Consider the following 25050-nt stretch of genomic DNA (forward strand, 5'->3'; position numbering starts at 1 on the left):
TTTTTGAAAATCACTCGACTTCCTCGATTCAAACGAATGCCAAACACAAAGAAATAGACCGATCTGGCTGAAACTTGGTGTGTGTTCTTCCAAGAGATGCTACTAACTAAACATAACCTCGATACGCGCCAGTACTGCTATCTCTCTGACTTTGCACGGACTTTTTAAACGACCCTCGTATATATTTATCTATTCTAAAATTTATTCCTTTAAATAATATATGAATTTAGCCTATATATTTATATATATGTAAGACAAACAGGTTTACATTACATTGTATTCTATTTATGCGTGTCTATAACAATTGTAACTGGTTACTATGCACCTATATATCAACAGTTTTTTCCTTATAATAGACCTATAAATAATAAGGATAAGCCTCTTACTGCTCTCCTGTTCCTGCTCTAATAAATAAAGCATAAGAAAGGATCCTAACTATACTAGATTCTATCATGCAGAGTACATACTCCAATCTATATTGTTTTAATTGGGATACATCTATTTAATTGAGTTTTAGATTGTTGCATATTTAAGCTTAGTTCAAATATTTAATTGTAATAGTAACGATTTTTATTAATCACTGTTTCTACTGCTAGGAGTCGATTGATTTATTTTTTTATCGATTGAAAATTTTTTTCGATTGATTTTGAGTGTTCAATTTATTTTGAGGTTTCCAGATTTAAAAAAAAAAAATTAGTTTTTCATAAATTGATCTGCGGGTTTGAATCTGTATAACTCAAAAACAGATAATTTAAAAATATAAATAAAATAAAATAAAATTTGTTGCTTAAAATTGGAGTCATTGTTGATATCGATAGTGAAATGAAAAAAATTAGCCCACTTTACTTATTGCTACTTTACTTATTACTTCCGTTTTATTAAATAATGATTATTAAAAACTAAAATGGTTACTTTTCTTTTTGTTCCTTCTCCAGAAATTGACATTTGAGTAAATTAGTAGTGAAAAGTCGTTTACGCAAAATCCCAGTTTTCTGCATTTACACCCCTCCGTTCGGGGTAGGGTTTTATTAAAAACCAAAAAAATCCATATGATCTTGAAGCTCAATAAATGCGTAACTTTTTCTGAAATTATGTGATTCCTTGATTCATTAACCATTGAGAAAATGCAGTTGAAAATTTTAACAAAAATCATCGAGAACGAATTTTTTAGACATTAAAGTAAAAATTTCATTGTTATTAGAAACGTTTTGAGGCTCTGAATTAAGCAAATTTATAGGAAATTTAATGCTCTTTCGTTTAGCATAAGCAGATTTGTTGTAGGATAAAGGATAGAAAAGTTACGGAAAACGCGAATATGGCCGGAAAAGTTTAAAATGCAAATATCTTGGACACTATTGAGAAATCGGGCCAAAGTGAAGAGAATATTTTTTGTTGCATTTGAGCTGCTGAATCACCTCCCGAAGTTTTGACCTCTTCTCCGTATACACCCTGTATAAGATGATTGTATAAAACAAACCTAACTACCCTAACCTACCCTATTGAAAACCCTATCTCTCACATTCAATCTTCTATCTACAATTAGAGTACCATCCGTTAAGAAATATACCGTTTATGGAACGCATTAAGGTACAGTAAATAATTTTTAAGGGCTGAATAGGAGAACTGTAATATCCTAACATCCCTCTGGAGGGTTTAAAGATCAGTAATGCTAGTCGAATCAAAGAATTACTCACAATCTCAACTCCACTTCCTTTAGGGCGAAATAGAGTCCTTATTTAAGAGTGGGATGTTGTTCCAAATTTATTAAGATGTTAAGAATATTTATACCAACTTTGAAGGTAACTAAAATTTAAGACAGAAAACCTACACGTTTTTCTAATTTCGGTAGTAAAAAAAAGAAGTAATAAGTTGTGGGTTGATCCAGACACTTTCAGCCTTACAGTTCCTTGTTCAAATCCATCTACACGTGGCCTCCAAAATAAGTGGCTAATGTTGAAAGTTTAAATCTTCATTCCTAGTTTTCAAAACGCACAAGAATTAGTTTTAAAGTCGTACGTTTATCATCAAAAAAACGCACTTACAGAAATCGTTTAGTTAAAATGCAAATGAACCTTCTCAAAATACGTATCTAACATGAAAATCCATCTATAGCCCCCAATTCCCATTCTTCAGTGGGAACTAATCCGAACGCGTTAATCGTGGAATTCTTTTTGGTTTTTCGCACAATTACTCAATTCCTGAGTGAACCAACTTTCCTTGTAATCCTTTCTAGATAAACCTGTTGAACAACTAAGGCTACACTGAGCAAGCAGTGACTTTATAGAGTGTCTCTAATGTAGAATGATGCGTCAACAACCATTCCAAAGCTGGTTTGCTATCCATCAATTCTTGATGGACTGCCAATTGGAGTTTCTGCCAATCATGCTTTCAATTTTTGATGATCCCTTTCGGAAATGAATACATTTCTTAAAAACTAAAATAATTAATTTCTTTTATGCCATTATTTTGAAAATTATTTTACTTTCTGTTACAGATCTCAGCTTCAAAATGAGGCATCAAACCACTTTAGTTAATCTTTGCTTCGCAGTGCTCATATTCGTGCATGGTGTTTACTCAAAATCAGGTGAGTAAAGTTTCGAGTTTTTTATTTTTGATTTTTGACTAAACTTTTTCTTTCAGAAAAATTCTATCGACGAAATTCATGCAAAATTAATGATGCAATTATTTTTCAAAATGCCATTAAACAAAGTTGAACTTCAAGTGGTGAAGATAATTACACGGTTTGGTTAAAGTAGTCTAGATTCAATTTTTGGCATCCTAAATTGATTTAAGAAATCTTAATAATATGGATTTTTTTAATTTCTAATAAAACTGGTATTATTGCACAAATATTTATATAACCTTCATTTTTAAGAGACTATAATTGAGTTAATTGCCTATAATTTTGTTTATTGGTTTAATTTTAATAATAATAATAATTTAATTTCTTGAAAACAAAATGTTTAGACGAAATATGTCAATCACTGCCTTTTTACTAAATCAATTTCCCATTACAAATAAATGTTTTGCTGTATTTAGCCATTTTTTCCCCCGCTTAAAAATTTAAAAAAATATGTTATTACCTAATTTCCGGTAAAACAAAAAAAAGTCATTAGAGTGTTTCACACTAGAAATTTTATATTTTTGCTTTAAAAATTAAATGATTTGCGGCAGAGTGGGATAGTTGTTTTATTTTGTCTTCGGTAAACTCGTCGCCTCCCATCAGGTGCGTAGAGAGCAAAACTGGACTCGTCTGAAAAGAGAACGTTTCTCCAATCGTTCTCAGACCAGTTGCGGTGTTCCCTAGCGAACTCTAGACGGGCTCTCCGGTGGTCTACGGTGAGCAATTGTCCTGTGGCTTGCTTCCTAGAGCGTAAATTCATTTCAGCGAGCCTTCTTCGTACAGTTTCGGCACTGACTGAAACTCCACGAACAGTAAGCAGTGTTTGAGCTGTCTCAGAAGCAGTTGATGTACGATTTCTCAGAGTGTGAATTCTAATAAATCGGTCATCAAGTGCTTCTGTGGCTCTTGGTCGACCCGAACCATGCCTACGAGTGCAGAGGCCTGTCCCCCGGTAACGATGGATGACTCTACGGACGGTGGTCTCAGGCAACCCTAACGTTCGTGCTGCGTACCGCTGAATCAGTCCATCCTCAACTAATGCAAAAATACAGGCCACTTGCTCTGCAGTAATCACCATTTTCTGAGAATTTGCAATGTTTTCAGCATGAAAAAAGTCGAAACGCAACTGTAGAGGTCAATAAATTTATTTACTGTTGAGGTAAAGTTCACGTTGTTGTTTACACAAAAAGACCGAAGGGGATTAAACGAGGAATTGCTTCTCTATTTACAAGAAACTTTGGGCCTTGATTCGATTAATTGTTCCCTGACAGTTTATGAAAATAATTAAAACTAATAATCTTTCCCCAAAATGTGATAAAACAACAAATAAACGCTTTTTTCAAACTGCGCCACAAAAAAAGTGGCGCAGTTTATTTAAGATCAAAGTTACAATTTTATCTATTCGTGAACGGTTTTCAATATTAATTTTCCACCAGAAATACACGTTTTTGGAGGTCCTCTGACTGCAAAAAATGTTATTGGTGACGCAAAGTAAAAAAATAATAATAATTTAAGATTTTAAAGCATGTAGTATAGTGTAATGGTAGTTGGTGAAACAGGATAAATTTGTTTTATCATCAAATAAAAGCAATCATCACACCATTTTAATGCACCCAGTATGCAAGATTTCTTGACCTATGATTACAGTAAGAATATCTTGCCAAGGATGGGCGGGAGTTGGTCTAGTGGTCATGAGCGTGGCTTTGTACGTTGAAGACCCCTAGTTCGAATTCCGTCTATGACTACATTTTATTAAAAAAGTGAATATATAAAAAGTGAATATTTTTTCAATAATAAGAATGACTGCATACGCGGGATTCGAACTGGGGATCTCCTACTTACAAAGCCACGCTCTTGACCACTGGACCAACACCCGCCCATCCCAGGCAACATATTCTTACCGTAATGTTAGGTCAAGAAGTGTTGCATAAGGTGTACAATTTTTCAAAGCAGAATGAATGAATTAAGTTATTTGTTTTTGCTTTTATGGTAATGTTCGACTGTAATCGTGGAAAAAGAGTACATTTTACTCTTATTGAAATTATAAACAGTGAGTTATCAAATCTTTTAACATATTTGCAGCTAAGAATGTATACAGTTACCTAGTTAAAGTAGAATAAAGACTAATTTGAATAATTGTGGCCGAATACAGAAATAGCTGGCACAGTTTTCTCCTGGTGAATACAGTCACACACTCTCATTCGCTTATCTCCCGAATTAATTAATATGACCAGTGTGAACAGTCTGTCGATCTAATGCATTACTCGTGTAGTGAAATTGTTGTCAACCCATTCAACAATGTTCTAAAATACTTTACTGAAAACCACGAACAGTTTGTAGTTAATTTAAATGCTTCTTTTTTTTTTTAATTATACTTTGTTTTATCCAAATATCCGGTTTGCGAAACACTTATTTGACTTCCTCTAACGCGTAATTTGTGAAATAAAATTTAGGTTTAAAATCACTTACATAAAATAGAATCCTGGGCCAAGAAGTGGCGGATTAAAATGAACCCATAGAAATGGCAGCACGTCACGTTTACTCTCCGGCGGGTCTCCTGTCCACCTGTCCTCTTCAACAGCAATCCTCTTCCTTGGCACAGATCTGGTGCGCTACCCTGGGCTCTACATAGACAAAAGACTCACGTGGAAGCCACACACTAGACTTAAAAGACAAGCAATGACAAAACGTGCGAAACTGCTTTACAGACTTCTTGGACGACGCTCCAAATTACCCATTGAACTCAAACGATTACTATACAATACTATCCTCAAACCTATTTGGACCTACAGACTAGAGCTGTGGAGTTCAACCAAACCAACAAACATACGGACAGTACAGGACATTTCAATCAAAACTCCTCCCACATATAGCTGACGCTCCTTTCTACGGTGACTAACCTACTCGTCACAACGACCTCAACATTCCCTTCATAGACCAACTCGCCAAGACGAAATATCAAAAATTCCATACTGCTCTCTCTACTAACTCAAATCCTCTTGTACTGTCTCTCGCCTCCTCTGACATCCCTAATACTCCTCGACGACTGAATCGCCAGTGGCCCCGCGACTTCCTTACTGTCTGAAGAACTAAATCTCTCCTCTCTCCCACTCATAGTCTCCTCTTCACATTCCCCTATCTCATATAGAGAGTGCTACCTGGGTAGCTTCTCTCCTCCTGCTCTTCCCGCACCAGTTCATCTCATTCACCTCCTATTGTACTTATTGTATATATTTATACAGATTGTAAATTACAAAATAAATTTAAAAAAAAAAGTTTAAAATATTTTGTGCGAAAAAATGGATAAAAATCAAAGAATTTATTCACTTCGGCTAAGTCAATTTTCTTCAAATTTAGTACTTAATAGATTTGTGAGATCGTTCGTTACATTTGAATGCCCTTTTTTGAGGGAAAGTCGAATCATCTCATCCCTAGAACTTGGGAAAATTTTCGAAATAAGAAGTGCAATGAAACACTTTGTTTAAAAAAAAATCCTTCTTTTTGTCGCCTGAATTAATAGAAGGTCTTTCGACCTACATTGCCACGCAACCCAACAAGCTTCTTTGAGGTACTCCACACCTAATGAGTAAGCACAGAAGACATACCAAACATTAATGTTAAAAAAATATTATGATTAATACTAAGTATAAGCTCTGAACATGACATAATCCCCAGGCTAAAAGCTTGGCAAAAAATTTAAAAAATAAATAAAATAAAATAAGTAATGGAATTAGCAATATTCTCTTTTTATCTTTTATTAAATGAATCAGTCCCCCAAAAATGTTAAACAAGAAACGTCTAATAAACATTTTTCTGCAACCATGTAGGGAAGTTCTCATTACTCAATTAAAATCAGCTGTGTAATGCCCAACTTCCCGCACTAGTGGGGGGGAAATTCCCATTAGTGTCACTTTCCGCACAAGTGAGTGGAAAAACTTTATTGTGCTTCCTTGATATAAGAAGTTTTGTTATTAACATAAATATTTTCTGTAAAACTTTAATAAGCTTATTTAACGTAACTAAATAATTAAAAAACGAATATTAAAAAATAAAATAAAAATTGAAAGGAATATAGAAATAAAAATAATATTTTAATAAATGATTAGATATTTTTAATTATAACAGTTAAAAAGGTTATAGTGTTACCTTATAGAAATTTAAAATGGATTCTAGTGATGCCTGTTTAGAAAACACTCCTCCATCAATAAAAGAAACAGCAGAAAATGTAATAAGTAATGTAAATACGTAAGTAATGTAAATAATTGTAATATAACAATAAATGTTTATAATAAATAAATTACTTTTTGTAGACTGTAAAAATGAAATTTTTAATTTTATTAGTTAATAAATGGTTGCAGAAAAAATATAATATTTAACTCTAGTGTAAAGTATTTTCCTCACACTCGGCAATTTGCACTTGCACAAACCCCGCCTCGCGTGAGGAAAAGTACTACTTTCCACACTTGTTAAATAAATAACTATTTACTTTCTCGAAAAATTTGATTTCGCAAATTTTGAAAAGAAAACGTCTCTTAGATTCAAACTATATTTTTCCAAACTAATCTTTAATTAACTAAAAAATTTATTGAAGGAGGTTAACAAAATTGTTTTGAAAAATAAACTCGTGAACTATAAAACATTTATTTTTATTTGCAATTTAAATCCTTTGACATTTAAAAACCTCTTAAAGCAGCATTAAAAAGTACTTTTAAAATTCTAGTTATTATTTATACAATACTTAGGTATTATTTCTCATATAAAACACATGTTTAAAACAGGTAAATATAAAAAAAAAAGTTTATATCAGGTTCTGTCCTATACACATTATTATAGTTCTATAGGTATTAAAATAGTTAACCTCATTCTTCTATACAAATTGTGATTATAGAATTGGATATAAGTAAATAAATTTCAAAAATTATTTATCACTTATTGCCAGATTAGTAACCTACCGGTGCTGTTACATTAATTACTTATTTAATTACATTTAATGACTTCAGGACTGCCTGGTATAGAAACAGTTTAGCTCTCCATAAATTAAACAAACACTAATTGAAGATTCTGAATTGATTAACTGACTAATTATCATGTTCATGTTTAAAATTATACTGACTTCAAAAATTTCGAAATTTAAAATAAAAGTAAAAGTAAAGAGTAAAGAGTATGTTTTCAGGCGGGCTTTAAGTGCAACAATCTATTAGATGTCTTGAAAGGAGGCGTCTAGCAAACATACTTACCTGTAAATTTCATTTATTAACCATTAAATAAAATCCAAGGCCTAAGACCGGGGAATCGAACCCAGTACCACAATACATATTAGCTTTACAGGTCTTGCCTCTAACCGCTCGGCTACCGTGGTGCATATATGAAAATAATTTTTTTTTTTTATGATTTAAGGCACGTCAACATCTAAGGTTATTGGCGCCCGGAGCTTTTTTCAGTGCACTGCCGGCCTCCGGACAGTGTTCTCTCGTTACAGACAACTCTGTCCATGACAGTGGACAGTGAGCTGTAAGAAGCTCCTAGGAAGAGAAAATCTAAGTGTTAGCAGCTGGATTCGAACCCGGGACCTCCGCTTGGGAATCGAGTACGCTAACCACATAGCTAATCCCTCCCCTATGAAAATAAAATTATAACTAAAACAAGAACAAATTAATATTTTTTTTAAATATTGATATTAACAGATTAAAAAAAAAAAAAAAGACAAGTTATCTAACACAAAAAATAAACTACAGTATTAAGTAATGAAATTCATTATTCACATTAAGTTGAACTAGAAAAGTAACTGACAATGGCGGAAAGTGGCAAAAAAGGTTCTACTGTTTGCATGAGCTAACTGATCATGAAAAGACACAATCAGAGCCTGTCAATCAGTATGTACCTTGATGGACCATTCCTCTGTACTACAACTTTAATATGCATGAATTATTCAAAGAGTTATGTCCGGTTTAAGTTGTTATACGAGGGTCGTTTGAAAAGTCCGTGCAAAGTCAGAGAGATAGCACTACTGGCGTGTATCGAGGTTATGTTTAGTTAGTAGCATCTCTTGGAAGAACACACACCAAGTTTCAGCCAGATCGGTCTATTTCTTTGTGTTTGGCATTCGTTTGAATCGAGGAAGTCGAGTGATTTTCAAAAAATGGACGAAAAAGAATTTCGTGTGTTGATTAAACACTACTTTATGAAAGGCAAAACGCCTCAGGAGACTAAAGAGAAGCTTGATAAACATTATGGTGACTCTGCACCTTCGATTAGAACAGTTTATAAGTGGTTTCAAAATTTTCGGAGTGGCCATATGGGCACAAGTGACGCTGAACGTTCTGGACGCCCTGTTGAGGTTATTACTTCAGAAATCATTGATAAAATCCATGATATGGTGATGGATGACAGAAGAGTGAAGGTGCGTGAGATTGCTAGTGCTGTGGGCATCTCGAATGAACGGGTACATAATATTTTGCATCAACATTTGGACATGACAAAGCTATCCGCAAGATGGGTGCCGCGATTGCTCACGCTTGACCAAAAACGAAATCGTGTGAAGTGTTGCAAGGACGGTTTGCAGCTGTTCCAGAAGAATCCGCAGGACTTTAAGCGTCGTTTCGTCACTGTGGATGAAACATGGATACATCACTACACTCCTGAGACCAAAGAACAATCTAAACAATGGGTTACCAAGGGGGAATCTGCGCCAAAAAAGGCGAAGACCGTTCCTTCGGCCGGAAAGATTATGGCGACTGTCTTTTGGGATTCGCAAGGAATAATCCTCATAGACTATCTGGAAAAGGGTAAAACTATTACAGGTGCATATTATTCATCGTTATTGGACCGTTTGAAAACCGAGCTGCAAGAAAAACGCCCACGATTGGCCCAGAAAAAAGTCCTTTTCCATCACGACAACGCACCAGCTCACACCTCAGCAGTTGTGGTGGCAAAATTAATGGAAATAGGGTTCCAACTCGTTTCACATCCCCCCCTATTCTCCAGACTTGGCTCCCTCGGACTACTATTTGTTCCCCAATATGAAGAAATGGCTGGCGGGAAAAAGATTTTATTCAAACGAGGAGGTGATTGCAGAAACGAATGGCTATTTTTCAGACTTGGACAAATCCTATTATTCGGAAGGGATCAACAAACTAGAGCAGCGTTGGACGAAGTGTACAAGCCTAAAAGGAGACTATGTTGAAAAATAAAAAAGGTTTACCCCAAAAAATTAAGTAGTTTTTATTTTTGCACGGACTTTTCAAACGACCCTCGTATATGAAGGCATAATTATAAACATAGTTTCTTCTGTTATACCAGAAAACAATCCAGTTACCTCCAAATCTTAACTTTACTAAAAAATAAAAACTAATTAATCAGACACCCGTGAGTTACAGTAAAGAAAATGATCTACCATTACAGTGTCGTATTTTAAATAAATGAATGGAGCGAATACTTGGGAAATGAGAAAAAAGGAAATCTATCAGGTTTTTTTTGTTTTGTTTCCGGCGCATCGACTTCTACGGTCATTAGCGCCCACTATCAAGGTTCTTCCTCTTTCCTTATATCGTACCTCACGAGCTGGGATGACACGTGCAGACCTATAGCTTCCAATCACTACACCTTGCTTAACAAGGTAGGGTGGAGCCTGGGTCTGCAAGAGTCATCCCCTCTTATTTCATCGACCTTTCTAGCATGTTATAATTAGATAGTTTAGAAGATAATTAGTATCTTTTAATGACTTTGAGTTAGGACAATTAATTTGTATTGTCGTTGATAGAAATGAGAATTTATTTTTCAAGAATTGGGTGCTTTAAAAACATTGCATCCAAAACTTTTTTTTTTTAATCATTTATTTAGTTACAATCAACGCATTTTGCGTTATAAGGAACAATGATAACAATAAATAACATTCACACATATCAGAGTGGAGAAGTTACCCAGCGGTAAAACCCCAAAAACATTTTACTTTCTACTGATTCTCTTCATCAGAGAGAAGATCGCGAGGCCACTGTCTTTTAAGACGCCTGGAAGTGTTGTCTGGAAATGTTCTTGAAGATAGATGTTGTACAAGTGGATTGTGATGAGATTGAATGTTAAGATGGAATTTCCTGTATCGTGTTTTCAGCCACTTGTGTGACGAAAGGAATGTTCAAGTCTGTGTGAATGGTTTGATTGGTGACGTAGAAAGGAGCGTTTACTATAGAGCGAAGAATTTTAGACTGCAAGGCCTGGATCTTGTGGAGATTTGAGCGTTTGGTTGAACCCTACAGTTCGATGCCATAAGCCCGGACTGGCTTTAATATACTTACATATATAAGTCTTTTGTTGTCCAGAGTGAGTTTTGATCTGTTGTCGAGTAGTCTTTTCAGTTGTAGGAAGCGTCGGTTGAGTTCTGTTCTCTTAAGTCGAGTATGAGGATTCCATGTAAGTCTTCTATCAAGGTAAAGCCCAAGGTAGCGGACTACGTTTACTACTGGTAAAGGAATAAGATTGTAAAAGACAGGAGGAAGAGTGATGCGTTGAAGAGTGAAAGTAATATTTTGAGATTTAGTTTCGTTCAGTTTGATAGCCCATTTGTATCCAAAACTGAAACGGGCCTTCCACAAGGTAGCTTCTTTGGACCCATCCTTACAGCAGACATTCTAACTTTTATAAAAATTGTCCTTATTACCTTTGCAGATAATACAGCAATCTATCTCCTAATCAGGAGCCAAAAGACACACAAAAGTCTCCAAACCTACCTACAGCCATAGAAAAAGATGTTTTTAAAAGATGAAAGATAGACTAAACTGTACCAACAGATCACATTTATCCAAATCACTATTCCACAAGTCTGCTGTAGATCGAACATTATTATTATATAAAATTAACAAAATGTTTCTTCACTTAATTAAAATAATCATTGCACATTAAATTTGAGGAAGGTTAATATTTAAAAAGAAACTTTCACCGCAGAATCATTAGTGGGCGGTAAAAGGTTGGTGCCAAACTGGAATGTATTTGAACTACACTCAATATTGCATAACTCATTTTTAGTGCTGCAGGTCCTGCAAGCCACCTGTTGCTGGTTCATCATTGCGCTAAATCTCTGACGTAAGAAAATTTTCGGTTTTTAAAGGTAATAATAATTGGTTAGAATTAAGTTAATATATTTTTTTTTGGTGGCTTAAATCTTAAATTATTTTTTAAAAAAACTTAGAAGAATATGAGCACAGACAGAAAAGACACACAAAAAAGAATAAGATGAAAGGAAACCGCTTTTGACGTCCTGAGGTCAGGGTTGGTCGATTGATAACCTCGGTTATCCCCACTACGGCCCCCCAGTAGAGAGGTAGCCAACACTTTCTAAATTGCCTCCAGTCATATGGAAGAGGAATCCAAACTACTCTGACGAATGTACGAGACCTCATCACCGTATGACTTGGCTTGCTTTGAATACTACTTCACTTTCTTAAACGTCTGTTGACTTCTTCTTTACACAATTCACCCCCCCTCCCTCTTTACAGGGGGGGGGAGGTTTTACCAAACACGCGTATTAAAACTGTCCGGTAGGACAGTTGTATAAGGGTTGATCATCAAAAACTGCAGGAAAAAGCGTAACGTTGAAAAACATCCAACTTTGACAATTTTTTTCTCTTTTTCTATAAAAGATAAAATTCCCAAATTTTCTTTAAATTATAGGGCAAGTCCTCCTTTATAACTGTAATTTTTTTGTCAAGACCCAGATTTAATATATTAAGAGAAAAAAGTTACTGAAAATGAGCAAAAACGGCATTTTCAAAAATTGGTCTTGTTCTTGTTGTTGTTCTTCTTGTTGTTACCTTTTTTGTAAACAACGTAGCGCCTAAACGCGTGAACCGATTTTCATGAATAAGGTGTCATTCGTTTCGGAATTTTATGTAGATGTGCCTTTTGGGGGTCTCGACGCTGTACATCAAATGGGGGAGGAGTTAGCCCCATATATGTGAGGCCCCTTCTCAAAATTATTATTACTAATAACTCTGAAAATGTTAACCCGATTTTAATAAAATTTGGCAGGATGAAAGGTTTAGGGCACTCCTACGTAACATTTAAACGACGTTCTGCTCTTACCCTTATTAGGGGGAAGTATGGTAATCGTTTCAAATTATCGAAACGTGAACCGATTTTCATGAATAAAGTGTCATTCGAATCGAAATTTTGTACAGATTTGCACTTTAAAAGTCTCGTCGCTATGACTCATAAGGAGGGGAGTTTGCCCCACCCAAGTAAGGCCTTTTCTAATACTATTATTACCAATATTTCTATTACGCTTAGTTCGATTTGGATAAAATTTACCACGAAGAAGTGGTTAAAGCTCCTCTACGTGGCTGTGAAGTGCCACCATGCTCTTACACCTACTAAGAGGAAGTACTGCAATCGTTAAAATTATCAATGAGTGAACCTATTTACATCAATGAATTCGATTCAAAATATTTGCCTTTTAGGGAGAAGTACTGTAATCGCAGTTTATTTTTCTTACTCCTCTTAAAAGGAAGTACTGAAATCGCTTTTTAATTTTGCTATTTACGTACAAATATCTTCCTATTTTATTCAAAACGCTTTCTCTAAAAAATTGTTATTGAGGATGGTTTGGGGGACCGCAACTATAATCATTCTTTAAAAAGATCGCTCCAGTGGTAGTTACGGTTCGGACTTAACACCTTTTTAGGTTATAATGGTAGAATTTATTATTCCAAATTTTAATAAAATCTGTAAAGCAGATATGTAACTTTGCAAAACAGACAAAAAGGAAAATCTATCCAAAAAGTCCAAAAATCTCCTTAACAAAAACTTACAGTTTAAAATGTTAAGTATAAGGGTTGATTAAACGCCAAAAGGTACACAAATCAGCAAGTACCCAACATTTCATTAATACTTCATTAATATTTAAGTAATTTTACTGCATTAAATTTCATTTATTTTTTTGAATTTATTAGAGGTCACAGACCCTTATGCTGGCCAGTTCATTCATAATTTTTTTTTTTATTGATTTAAATCGCGTCAACATCTGAGGTTATTGGCGCCCGGAGTTTTTTTCAGTGCACTGCCGGCCTCCAGACAGTGTTCTCTCGTTACAGACAACACTGTCCATCACCGGCCAGTGAGCTGTAAGAAGCTCTTAGGAAGAGAAAATCTAAGGGTCAGCAGCTGGATTCGAACCCGGAACCTCCACGCGGGAATCCAATACGCTAACCGCATAGCTAATCCCTTCCCTTAGTTCATTCATAATATTTTATTTTTTGTTATAATTATGATAAAATGTATATTATGTCTTCGTAATTAAATAGGTACTTTATTATAGCTTTATTCCAAATTATTCTTCTGATTTATCTTTATTAGGCCCTTTATTCTGAGTAGTCACATATACATGCATGTTAAAATAGAAAAAGACAAAGTTAGAGTCGGCTACTGTTTAAATTTGAATCACGGATTTAAAACAATATTTCAGTCTAGAATTCTTCTTACCGAAGTATTTGTGAGTACAAATAACGCATAGGTAATATCCAGTAAATTATTCAACAATAATTATTCATTTCTCAATTGTAATTTAATGTAGTCCCTCTAATTTTACTTATAGTAGGTAAAATACTGGTATAATTAGCTGTCATAAAAATATGCATATCTTATATTCCAAATATATAACACTGCGGTAAGAATACCTAGATTGAGAATTGAAGAAAACTATATTATTTGCGATAAAGCCAGATTAATTATTACCTATTATTAAAAACGCTTGACTACTAAATAAAGTAACAATTGCTTTAATCGAATTACGAACTTAAACCGAAGATTTTTATTTAAAAATAAAAATAAATAAATAAAATAAACAAAATCATTGATGAATGTTGGTGCAAGCATTTTTGAAAAAAGTTTTTGAATTTTTTAACCTCATATTTTTTTTTATAAAGTTTTTTTTTTTAACCTGTGATTAATAGTTTGTTGATTAGATATTACAGTCAATCTAAGAAATAGTGTTCTATTTGAACAAATATTTTGTAGACGAAAATGGCCAGCATAAGGGTCTGTGACCTCTAATAAATTCAAAAAAATAAATGAAATTTAATGCAGTAAAATTACTTAAATATTAATGAAGTATTAATGAAATGTTGGGTACTTGCTGATTTGTGTACCTTTTGGCGTTTAATCAACCCTTATACTTAACATTTTAAACTGTAAGTTTTTGTTAAGGAGATAATTTGTAAGTGTTAAACATTAAGTAAAAATTCCACATTTTTTTTTTGTTTTTTTTTATTTAATTACAACCCGTCTTATTTTCTACTTCCTTAATATTTTAAAAGAAATTTCCTTCCTAAAAAAAACTTTCCAATTGCCGCATACCAATCTAGAAAATTTCAAGAGTTAATAAGCCATTAGTTGGAACAAGTTTTTTTTTATCGAGTTTGTTGTAGTTATTATTACTGAATAATAATTATTATAATTATGCAAATTATTGGTGAGGTTCAGCAACTGATAAAAAGATGAAGGAATGGCAACGATTCCATATCTTTTTTTACAATCTATCGGCTAGAATTCGCTCCAAATTGCCAAGCAATCGTAATTTTCCTTTCTTTATAATAAAGGCTGCGTCGATAATCTGTGGTAGCGTTTCCTAAAGTTTATTCCAATTTATTTACAAAGTAAAGTTGTCAATATGTACAGTAATAAGGTTAGTCTGTCTCAAGATATACGAGAAAATATAATAGCACATTTAACAGCCTTAAAATTGCCTTTCATGGAGTATTTTCCAAAACCCGTAAACATAAGTGATAACTGGATTTCAAACCCCCTTCTATAAAGAAAATTTAGGAAAAGTTACATCATTATCAATAAAAGATAAAGAAAATTTAATAGAATTATCATGTGACAGAACTTAAATGATAACTATGAATTAAATTTGCTTAAAGAGACTTGATTGTAATGAGTAAGCTCCTATCAAAGCAACATTAAATTTAATTGGTACTTACAGGTAGTTGAATGCTTAAAAGAAATTAATTTAGAAGATTCGGGCACAAATAAAATAACCCTAAAGAAGAACTTTGTAAATTAATAAATAATTTTGAAGAGAAAAATATGTACGCAATTTTTTAATTATTTAAAAAAGTGTTAAAACTAAGATCTTACATTTTATAAAGTGAACATGAACTTGAACTTCTTTGTAACAGATTCATTGTATCTCTACACAAATAAAGATAATAATAATAAAACACTCGGAATAACAAAGTTCACGAAATACAATCATTTTTACGAAGTGGTACAAATTAGCATGATGTACTACCAAGAGGTACGCGAGTCAAAAAAGGTTGGGAATTTTTTGTTTTGAATTGAATTCCCACTCTCCGTTGGTTAATACTGATCATAGATCTTTCTGAAACCTTCTTCAGACAATTCTCTAGCATTTTTTCTCTCGCAACTCTGACGTCTTCATTGCAAAGATTACAGGTGAAAAACTTCAGTTTCTGCTTGTGATTGAGTTGCTCTCCATCAATACATTTTGCACCTTGGACTTGACCATTTTTGGTAATACCATATTTAAACCTAGCAGCTTTAAAAACTTCTTTTGTATCCATATTATACAGTGTGTACACGGAGGAGAGGTCGAAATTTCTGGAGATGATTCAGCAGCTCAAATGCAACAAAAATTATGCTATTCACTTCATCCCGATTCTCAATAGTGTTCAAGATATTTAAATTTTTAACTTTTCCGTCGATATTCGCGTTTTTCACCATAAAAACAGTCCGTAACTTTTCTATTCTTTATCCTACAACAAATCTGCTTATTCCAAACGAAAGAGCATTAAATTTCCTATAAATCTGCTCAATACCGAGCCTCAAAACGTTTCTTATTAACAATGAAATTTGAGCTTTAATTTCTGTTAAAATTTTCAACTGTATTTTTTCAATGATTATTGAATCAAGGAGTCACCTAATTTTTGAAAAAGTTGTGCATTTATTGAGCTTCAAGACCATATGGATTTTTTTTGGTTCTTAAGAAAACCCTACTCCGAACAGAGGGATGTAAATGCAGAAAACTGGGATTTTGCGTAACCGACTTTTCACTGATATCAAATTATTAATTTACTCGAATGTCAATTGAGGGAAGGGATTAGCTATGCGGCTAGCGTACTGGACTCCCACGCGGAGGTCCCGGGTTCGAATCCAGCTGCTGACCCTTAGATTTTTTCTTCCTAGGAGCTTCTTACAGCTCACTGTCCGGTGATGGACAGTGTTGTCTGTAACGAGATAACACTGTCCGGAGGCCGGCAGTGCGCTGAAAAAAGCTCCGGGCGCCAATAATCTTAGATGTTGACGCGCCTTAAATCATTAAAAAAAAAAAAAAAAAATATGTCAATTGTTGGAGTAGGAACAAACTAAAAAACTATAGAGAATCAGGCCAAAGTGAATAGAATGTTTTTTGTAGCATTTGAGCTGCTGAATCATATCCCGAAATTTCGACCTCTCCTCCGTGTACACCTTGTACATTCTTTATTACAAACATACTGTAAGGTTTCCCTCTAATTTACAAAATTTGGGGTCATTCATGCCCAGATATTTTTTTCCCCCCAGTGAACTGTAAAAGGCTCTTCGAAAGAGGAAAGTTTATGAGCAGGTAAGTGGATTTGAACCCAGGACATCCGCGTGTAGACCCAGTGCTCTAACCACTAAGCTAATTTCTTTTTTTTCCATACTAGATTCAATTTTTTTTTTTAAACACAGTCCTGTTGGCCAAATAAGTGCTGACAAGGCACTGAATTGATGACGTCATGCATAAGAACTAACTGTCTGTACCCTGCTAGATAAGTCTTTCTTCTAAACGTACAATTGCTCTTGTATAGATTATACTTATTACTTCAAAACCAGTTTACGACTGGCTAGCTCCTTTTTTTCAACACCGCCATATTGTTACATCAATAGTAATAACAAGTAGAAGTCATGTTACAAATAAACGGACCTAGCGAAAGCTGTATCGTATATTCTCGTTAAGCTAAATTAGAACCCAAGTTTTGTTGAGCGGCGTAGAACATAAAGTTAGACGTTCTTCTTTTTAACAAACTGCATTTCCATAAACTGCACTTAAAGGCGGCAAGTCTAATTGTTCATGTACTCCTTTCTAAAGGATGTCTTTATTTCCTTCATCAATTATTTATCCTTTCTTATTTCTTTTTCTTAATTATTACCAAACAAACAAAATGACTGATTCTTGACTCAATGCCTTGTTTCTGCAAATAATGGGTCTAATTATTGTGAACAAATGAAACTAATGGTTAGGAAATCATTAAAATTGTTGCATAAATTTCAGTCTAAACGGGAAAAAAAGGAACAAGTTGCATACTCATGCATTGCATCATGACAGCTTTATCATGCACTCAAAATACCGTTATTATAAATAAAAAAGGAGTACAGTATCCCATAGAACCTTTAGTTTTACAAATAAATGCACCAATATTTTCAAAAAAGAGAGAAAAATATCTCGATAAGTTTATTTATTATTCTAGTTTATTACCAAGAGCGAGAGACCAAAAGTAGTATTTACATATCTTGCTAAGATAAGTGGAAAATACATACTTTTTACGATATAAAAGATACCTTAAGGCAGTAACGTTTTGCTATATATTTCCATACATACTGGGAGAATTAGTTCAAGGCTTTAGTAATTTACTTCTGAATTACTTAAATGTTGTATTAAACTACCTGTGGATTTCTATTCTTTAGATTATCTATTTTAAGTAAAATACTAGTCAGGCTAACGGCCAGCTACTAATAAAACAGTTTTTTAAATGTGATACTTTAAGTATGTAAAGAATTAAAAGCTTTCTCATTTGGTACCAGCTCTGGTCTTTACAGGTGTTCATTTTAAGACGTCTCAAATGCATTTCATGCTTAAACGGTTTATCTGAGCCGAAAAAATGGTAGAGGAAAAATTTGTTGCCCGTCACCTCTAGTTTCAGAATATGTGACTTGATTTTAGATTGCTGCCCGCATACGCGGCTGACGCGCGACCAAAAGTGAGGGTTTGCAGTTGACCCCCATTTTCATATACACAGTTTTAAAGAGTATATAAAGTAATGAATGAAACCGGAAACCGCAATTCGATATCTTCAAAATTAAAGGTGCTAGGCCATTTCAAAATCTGGTATTTATTAATCATATTTCAATTTTTTAACGTGTTATCAAAGAGAAAGAAGAGCACGCGATAGGCCATTTTAATGTATTTTTTCATCCTCTTTCTACTGAAAATATTGCCAAGGCAGTAAAGCTAGTATTTTTCTTAAAATCGGGAAATAAGTAGTTTTCCGAGTGATTTTTCTAAGAAAAATCAAATGTTAAGAGCTTTATGTTAGATGTTCTTAAGCATATACAAAATGGCTAAAAATTAATTTTACATCTGTTACAAACAAGGTTTAATAATTATTTGGTAATTTTGGAAGAGTTGCGTTTAATTACCAAAAAAAAAATTGGAAACCTCCTGCCACATATTTAAGTGATCAATATCTTTCATGTAAAGGATCAAACTTATTCCTTAATTTATCAAATAATGCACTTTACTCAACTTGTGAAACATGTACTGTGCTTTCAAAGGTGCCTCCTCTAATTTGCAAGCCAGGTTAGCCAGGAAGGTTATCAACTGCTCTCTGTATCTGAGAAGGCCGCGTACACGATGAGGAATCTAAAATCAAGTCACACATTCTGAAACTAAAGATGACGGGTAACAAAATTTACCTCTACCATTTGTTGCTTAGATCAACCGTCTAAGCATGAAATGCATTTGAGCCGTCATAAAATGAACACCCTGCATAATAAAGAATGCAAATCTATTTTCCAATTGGACGTTATTTAATAAAAATGAGAGAAATATGAAGTATATATATCCGGCCTCCAAAAGAGTTGAAGCGAATCCATTACACGCGGCATACCAGAACAAATGAACAAAATAAGATTTATGTTTTTTAATTCACACCTTTATGAATTGGAAAATTAGTTCTCGTAATTTTGTTACATTATAAATTGGATTTTTTTTTAAATTTCTATTCTTTGTTTCTTCATTAAGATTTATTAGAGCTTCACATTACGGTTATTATACCCGTATTACGAACGATTGTTGGCAAAGCTATTGCAACTTAAGGCTTGATTATTAAATCAACTATTTCGACTTAGTGTTTAAGTTTGCTAGGTTATACTAGTTATAGGGTCGTTTGATAAGTCCGTGCAAAAATAAAAACTACTTAATTTTTTGGGGTAAACCTTTTTTATTTTTCAACATAGTCTCCTTTTAGGCTCATTCACTTCGTCCAACGCTGCTCTAGTTTGTTGATCCCTTCCGAATAATAGGATTTGTCCAAGTCTGAAAAATAGCCATTCGTTTCTGCAATCACCTCCTCGTTTGAATAAAATATTTTTCCCGCCAGCCATTTCTTCATATTGGGGAACAAATAGTAGTCCGAGGGAGCCAAGTCTGGAGAATAGGGGGGATGTGAAACGAGTTGGAACCCTATTTCCATTAATTTTGCGACCACAACTGCTGAGGTGTGAGCTGGTGCGTTGTCGTGATGGAAAAGGACTTTTTTGTGGACCAATCGTGGGCGTTTTTCTTGCAGCTCGGTTTTCAAACGGTCCAATAACGATGAATAATATGCACCTGCAATAGTTTTACCCTTTTCCAGATAGTCGATGAGGATTATTCCTTGCGAATCTCAAAAGACAGTCGCCATAATCTTTCCGGCCGAAGGAACGGTCTTCGCCTTTTTTGGCGCAGATTCCCCTTTGGTAACCCATTGTTTAGATTGTTCTTTGGTCTCAGGAGTGTAGTGATATATCCATGTTTCATCCACAGTGACGAAACGACGCTTAAAGTCCTGCGGATTCTTCTGGAATAGCTGCAAACCGTCCTTGCAACACTTCACACGATTTCGTTTTTGGTCAAGCGTGAGCAATTGCGGCACCCATCTTGCGGATAGCTTTGTCATGTCCAAATGTTGATGCAAAATATTATGTACCCGTTCATTCGAGATGCCCACAGCACTAGCAATCTCACGCACCTTCACTCTTCTGTCATCCATCACCATATCATGGATTTTATCAATGATTTCTGGAGTAGTAACCTCAACAGGGCGTCCAGAACGTTCAGCGTCACTTGTGCCCATATGGCCACTCCGAAAATTTTGAAACCACTTATAAACTGTTCTAATCGAAGGTGCAGAGTCACCATAATGTTTATCAAGCTTCTCTTTAGTCTCCTGAGGCGTTTTGCCTTTCATAAAGTAGTGTTTAATCAACACACGAAATTCTTTTTCGTCCATTTTTTGAAAATCACTCGACTTCCTCGATTCAAACGAATGCCAAACACAAAGAAATAGACCGATCTGGCTGAAACTTGGTATGTGTTCTTCCAAGAGATGCTACTAACTAAACAAACCTCGATACGCGCCAGTGGTGCTATCTCTCTGACTTTGCACGGACTTTTCAAACGACCCTCGTATGTAATATTCTATTTAATTTGTCTTAATACTGTAATAAAATACTTAAGTAAACGTATTGTATAATATTTTGGTGAAAAAGATTCCTTTGGGATATAATTATGATATTTGTTACCATTATTCATTATATAAAATTAGAGTACTATTTATGAATACAATCTTCTGCTAGAATTCTATAAAAAATAACATTAAATGATAATTACATTGCTAAAGGACGTGTTAATATAAATTAAGTTGAGAAAAGAATATATTAATTCTTGCTATTTTATGAACCCACAGAAATGGCAGCACGCCACGTTTACTCTCCGGCGGCGCTCCTGTCCACCTGTCCTCTTCAACAGCTATCCTCTTCCTTGTACAGATCTGGGTGCGCTACCTTGGCCTCTACATAGACAAACGACTCACGTGGAACCCACATACTAGACTTAAAAGACAAGCAATGACAAAACGTGCGATACTTCTTTACAGATTACTTGGACGACGCTCCTAATTGCCTATAGAACTCAAATGCTTAATATACAGTATTATCCTCAAACCTATGTGGACTTACGGACTAGAGCTGTGGGGTTCAGCCAAACCTACAAACATACGGACAGTACAAGACATTTCAGTCAAAACTCCTTCGACAGATAGCTGACGATCCTTTCTACGGTGACTAACCTTACTCTTCACAACGACCTCAACATCCCCATTCGTACACCAACTCGCCAAGAATGAATATCAAAAGTTCCATACTACTCTCTCGACTAGCACTAATCCTCTTGTGCAGTCTCTCGCCTCTCTCTGACATCCCTAGCAATCTTCTTCGCCGATTGACTCGCCAATGGCCACGAGACTTCCTTGCAGTCTGCAGACCTAAACGTCATCCTTCTCACATAGAGAGTGCTACCACTGGGTAGCTTCTCTCCTCCTGCTCTCCTCCCGCACCAGTTCATCATACTCTTCATATTTACTTATCGTATACCATGTATACAGATTGTAAATTACAAAATAAATTTAAAAAAAAAGGAGAAATTCTTGCTATTTTCATTTTTCACCTTTAAAACGATTTATTTGCTATTATTATATTTAGGCACCACAGTAGCCGATTAGTTACAGGCGAAACCTGTAAAGCTGATATGCATTGTTGATTAGTGTAGGTTCGATTCCCGGTCTAGGACTTGGATTTTATTTAAGGTTAATAAAAGTAATTCTTGGTAAAGTATGTTTGCTAGTCGCCTCCGTCCACAACAACTAATTCGGTAGTTGGAACGGTAAAGCCCACCTGAAAAAATGGGCATTACTTTACTTTAATTATTATATTTGTTACTAATTAATGAAATTCGGGGTTGTTGTTTCCATCACACAGATATTGTAAAAAGTATTATTGATCAGAATACGATATTATACTTTCCCACATAGCTTGCCAGTATTGCGTAAAAGTATAACCACTTCTTAATATCATAACTGTAGCATTCAAATTATCAACTGCAGTTTGTTCTTACTTTTTTGGCAGTAAAAGCTCCTTATTGGCGCTTCCTTCATTCGCGTTTTCACTATTCGCGGATTAAAAAAATGCGACCCAATTCCTATATTCGCGGATATTCGCGGAAGTACACTATGATAATAAAAGGATTCCAATAGGTATCCAACCCAATATCCTTTGTAAATGCCGTCAAATGGACTAATAAAAAAAGTAAAATAGATCTTATTACAACTTTGCCTAAAGTATGTTGTTAAATGATATCGCCGAGGACTTTGACATAAGCCGCCTTCGCCGCGATCGGTGTTTTTGAGAATGTAAACGCACAGAATGAAAGCAATTGTTCGTGATCCAGCGATAGAAAGAATGGAAGTGGCGTTGCCATTATGGATCGAAGACCGCATCCAAAAAAGGGTGCCCCTGAGTGGTCCAATGGTCCGGGTGAAGGCAAAGTATCTTTACGCTCATTTTAAAGAACCTGATGGTAGTTGTAGTGGCAAGTTCAAACTTTGACTGCAAACAAAAGCTTTTAAAAACTGCCAAGTAAGAGAAAATTACAAAATTCTTCAAACCATTGCCTAAGCCTTAAGATAATTAAGGCTCTTCCTAGGAGCTTCTTACAGCTCACTGTCCGGTGATGGACAGTGTTGTCTGTAACGAGAGAACACTGTCCGGAGGCCGGCAGTGCACTGGAAAAAGCTCCGGGCGCTAATGACCTCAGCTGTTGATGCGCCAAAAAAAAAAAAAAAAAAAAAAAAAAAAATTAATCAAAATGTTCAAAAACTTCAATTAAATTGATTTTTTTATATTTGTTTTTTTTTTTTTTTTTTTTTGTCACCTAGGAACGTATCCCCTATAATCCCATATAAATTACCATTCCGTATTCACGGTTTCTGTATTCGCGGCATATTTATGGAACATATTCCCCGCGAATACAGAGCTTTTACTGTATTAATCGTGACATTTTCCATTGACTAAGTATAATATTGATGTTTCTGGTAACTTTTATAGCCAAAAGAAGTTATCCTAAATCCTTAACCGGTTTTTTATTAATTGTACAATGTTTTTGTATTTGTCTGATTCGCCATCTTTAATGGTTACTATTCTCTTGGGTTTCTAATAATTTAAAATTGTTGCACATTTAAATTTTCTTCATTTTGAAATTGTGTAATATATCAAACGTTTTTAAAAATAGCAATTGTGAAATTTGGTTTACCTATTAAATTATTCAATTATGTTTCAATGTGAGTTTTCAATTCAAATGCATGTTTAAGGCTTCAGAATTAAAAAAGAACTGTTTAGAAGCATTAGTTTTAGTGAAGCCCTTTGGGTTAGGGTACGAATATACTCTCTTAGTGATAAGAGAAATAACGCTGAAAATGTAAATTTGATATCACGTTGAATAACTTGATAAGGGGATCTTTATAAGGCTTCGTTCACCATCATTACCACATTACTGCAGCATTTATTTTGTTTTATTTTAATTTTTTTTTGTAATGAGGTGTCAATATCTAAGAGTTCAAAATGATGTTTCATTTAGCATGAACTGTTATAATTCGAATTTTTTAGGCAGGAGTTTGAAAATGAAGTTTTTTGAGTGGTAAATTCAGTTTGAAACAATACGAAATCCGTTTTTTCCCCTTTAAAGTGTTTTACTTTATAGTGAATCATCAAAAATTTTGTTTGCAGTCTTTGAATCTTCTTCGAAAGCGTTACAGACAAATTACGGGTACCTAGAATGAATTTTTTAGTATGTCTAGTTAACTTCACAACATTTATGTGTTGATCATTTTTATATTTAAATCTACAAAGCGACATTTACGAGGGTCGTTTGAAAAGTCCGTGCAAAGTCAGAGAGATAGCACCACTGGCGCGTATCGAGGTTATGTTTAGTTAGTAGCATCTCTTGGAAGAACACACACCAAGTTTCAGCCAGATCGGTCTATTTCTTTGTGTTTGGCATTCGTTTGAATCGAGGAAGTCGAGTGATTTTCAAAAAATGGACGAAAAAGAATTTCGGGTGTTGATTAAACACTACTTTATGAAAGACAAAACGCCTCAGGAGACTAAAGAGAAGCTTGATAAACATTATGGTGACTCTGCACCTTCGATTAGAACAGTTTATAAGTGGTTTCAAAATTTTCGGAGTGGCCATATGGGCACAAGTGACGCTTAACGTTCTGGACGCCCTGTTGAGGTTACTACTCCAGAAATCATTGATAAAATCCATGATATGGTGATGGATGACAGAAGAGTGAAGGTGCGTGAGATTGCTAGTGCTGTGGGCATCTCGAATGAACGGGTACATAATATTTTGCATCAACATTTGGACATGACAAAGCTATCCGCAAGATGGGTGCCGCGATTGCTCACGCTTGACCAAAAACGAAATCGTGTGAAGTGTTGCAAGGACGGTTTGCAGCTGTTCCAGAAGAATCCGCAGGACTTTAAGCGTCGTTTCGTCACTGTGGATGAAACATGGATACATC

The 25050-nt window shown here is 34.6% G+C and overlaps 1 protein-coding gene across 3 annotated transcripts in view; it reads left to right on the forward strand.

Annotated features, from left to right (window-relative positions):
- The window catches only part of Cad99C (cadherin 99C), a 474090-nt gene that overhangs the window by 115732 nt on the left and 333308 nt on the right, over window positions 1-25050 (forward strand). For all 3 annotated transcript variants that reach the window (XM_074137327.1, XM_074137329.1, XM_074137328.1), the window contains one exon: window positions 2495-2584. In XM_074137327.1, the coding sequence (XP_073993428.1) occupies window positions 2509-2584 (76 nt within the window). In that variant the 5' untranslated portion in view covers window positions 2495-2508. The remainder of the gene's footprint in view (window positions 1-2494; window positions 2585-25050) is intronic.

The sequence above is a fragment of the Rhodnius prolixus genome, unplaced genomic scaffold, assembly GCF_049639745.1.
Source record: "Rhodnius prolixus isolate KJV_2025 unplaced genomic scaffold, Rpr scaffold_5, whole genome shotgun sequence".
Lineage (NCBI taxonomy): Eukaryota > Metazoa > Arthropoda > Insecta > Hemiptera > Reduviidae > Rhodnius > Rhodnius prolixus.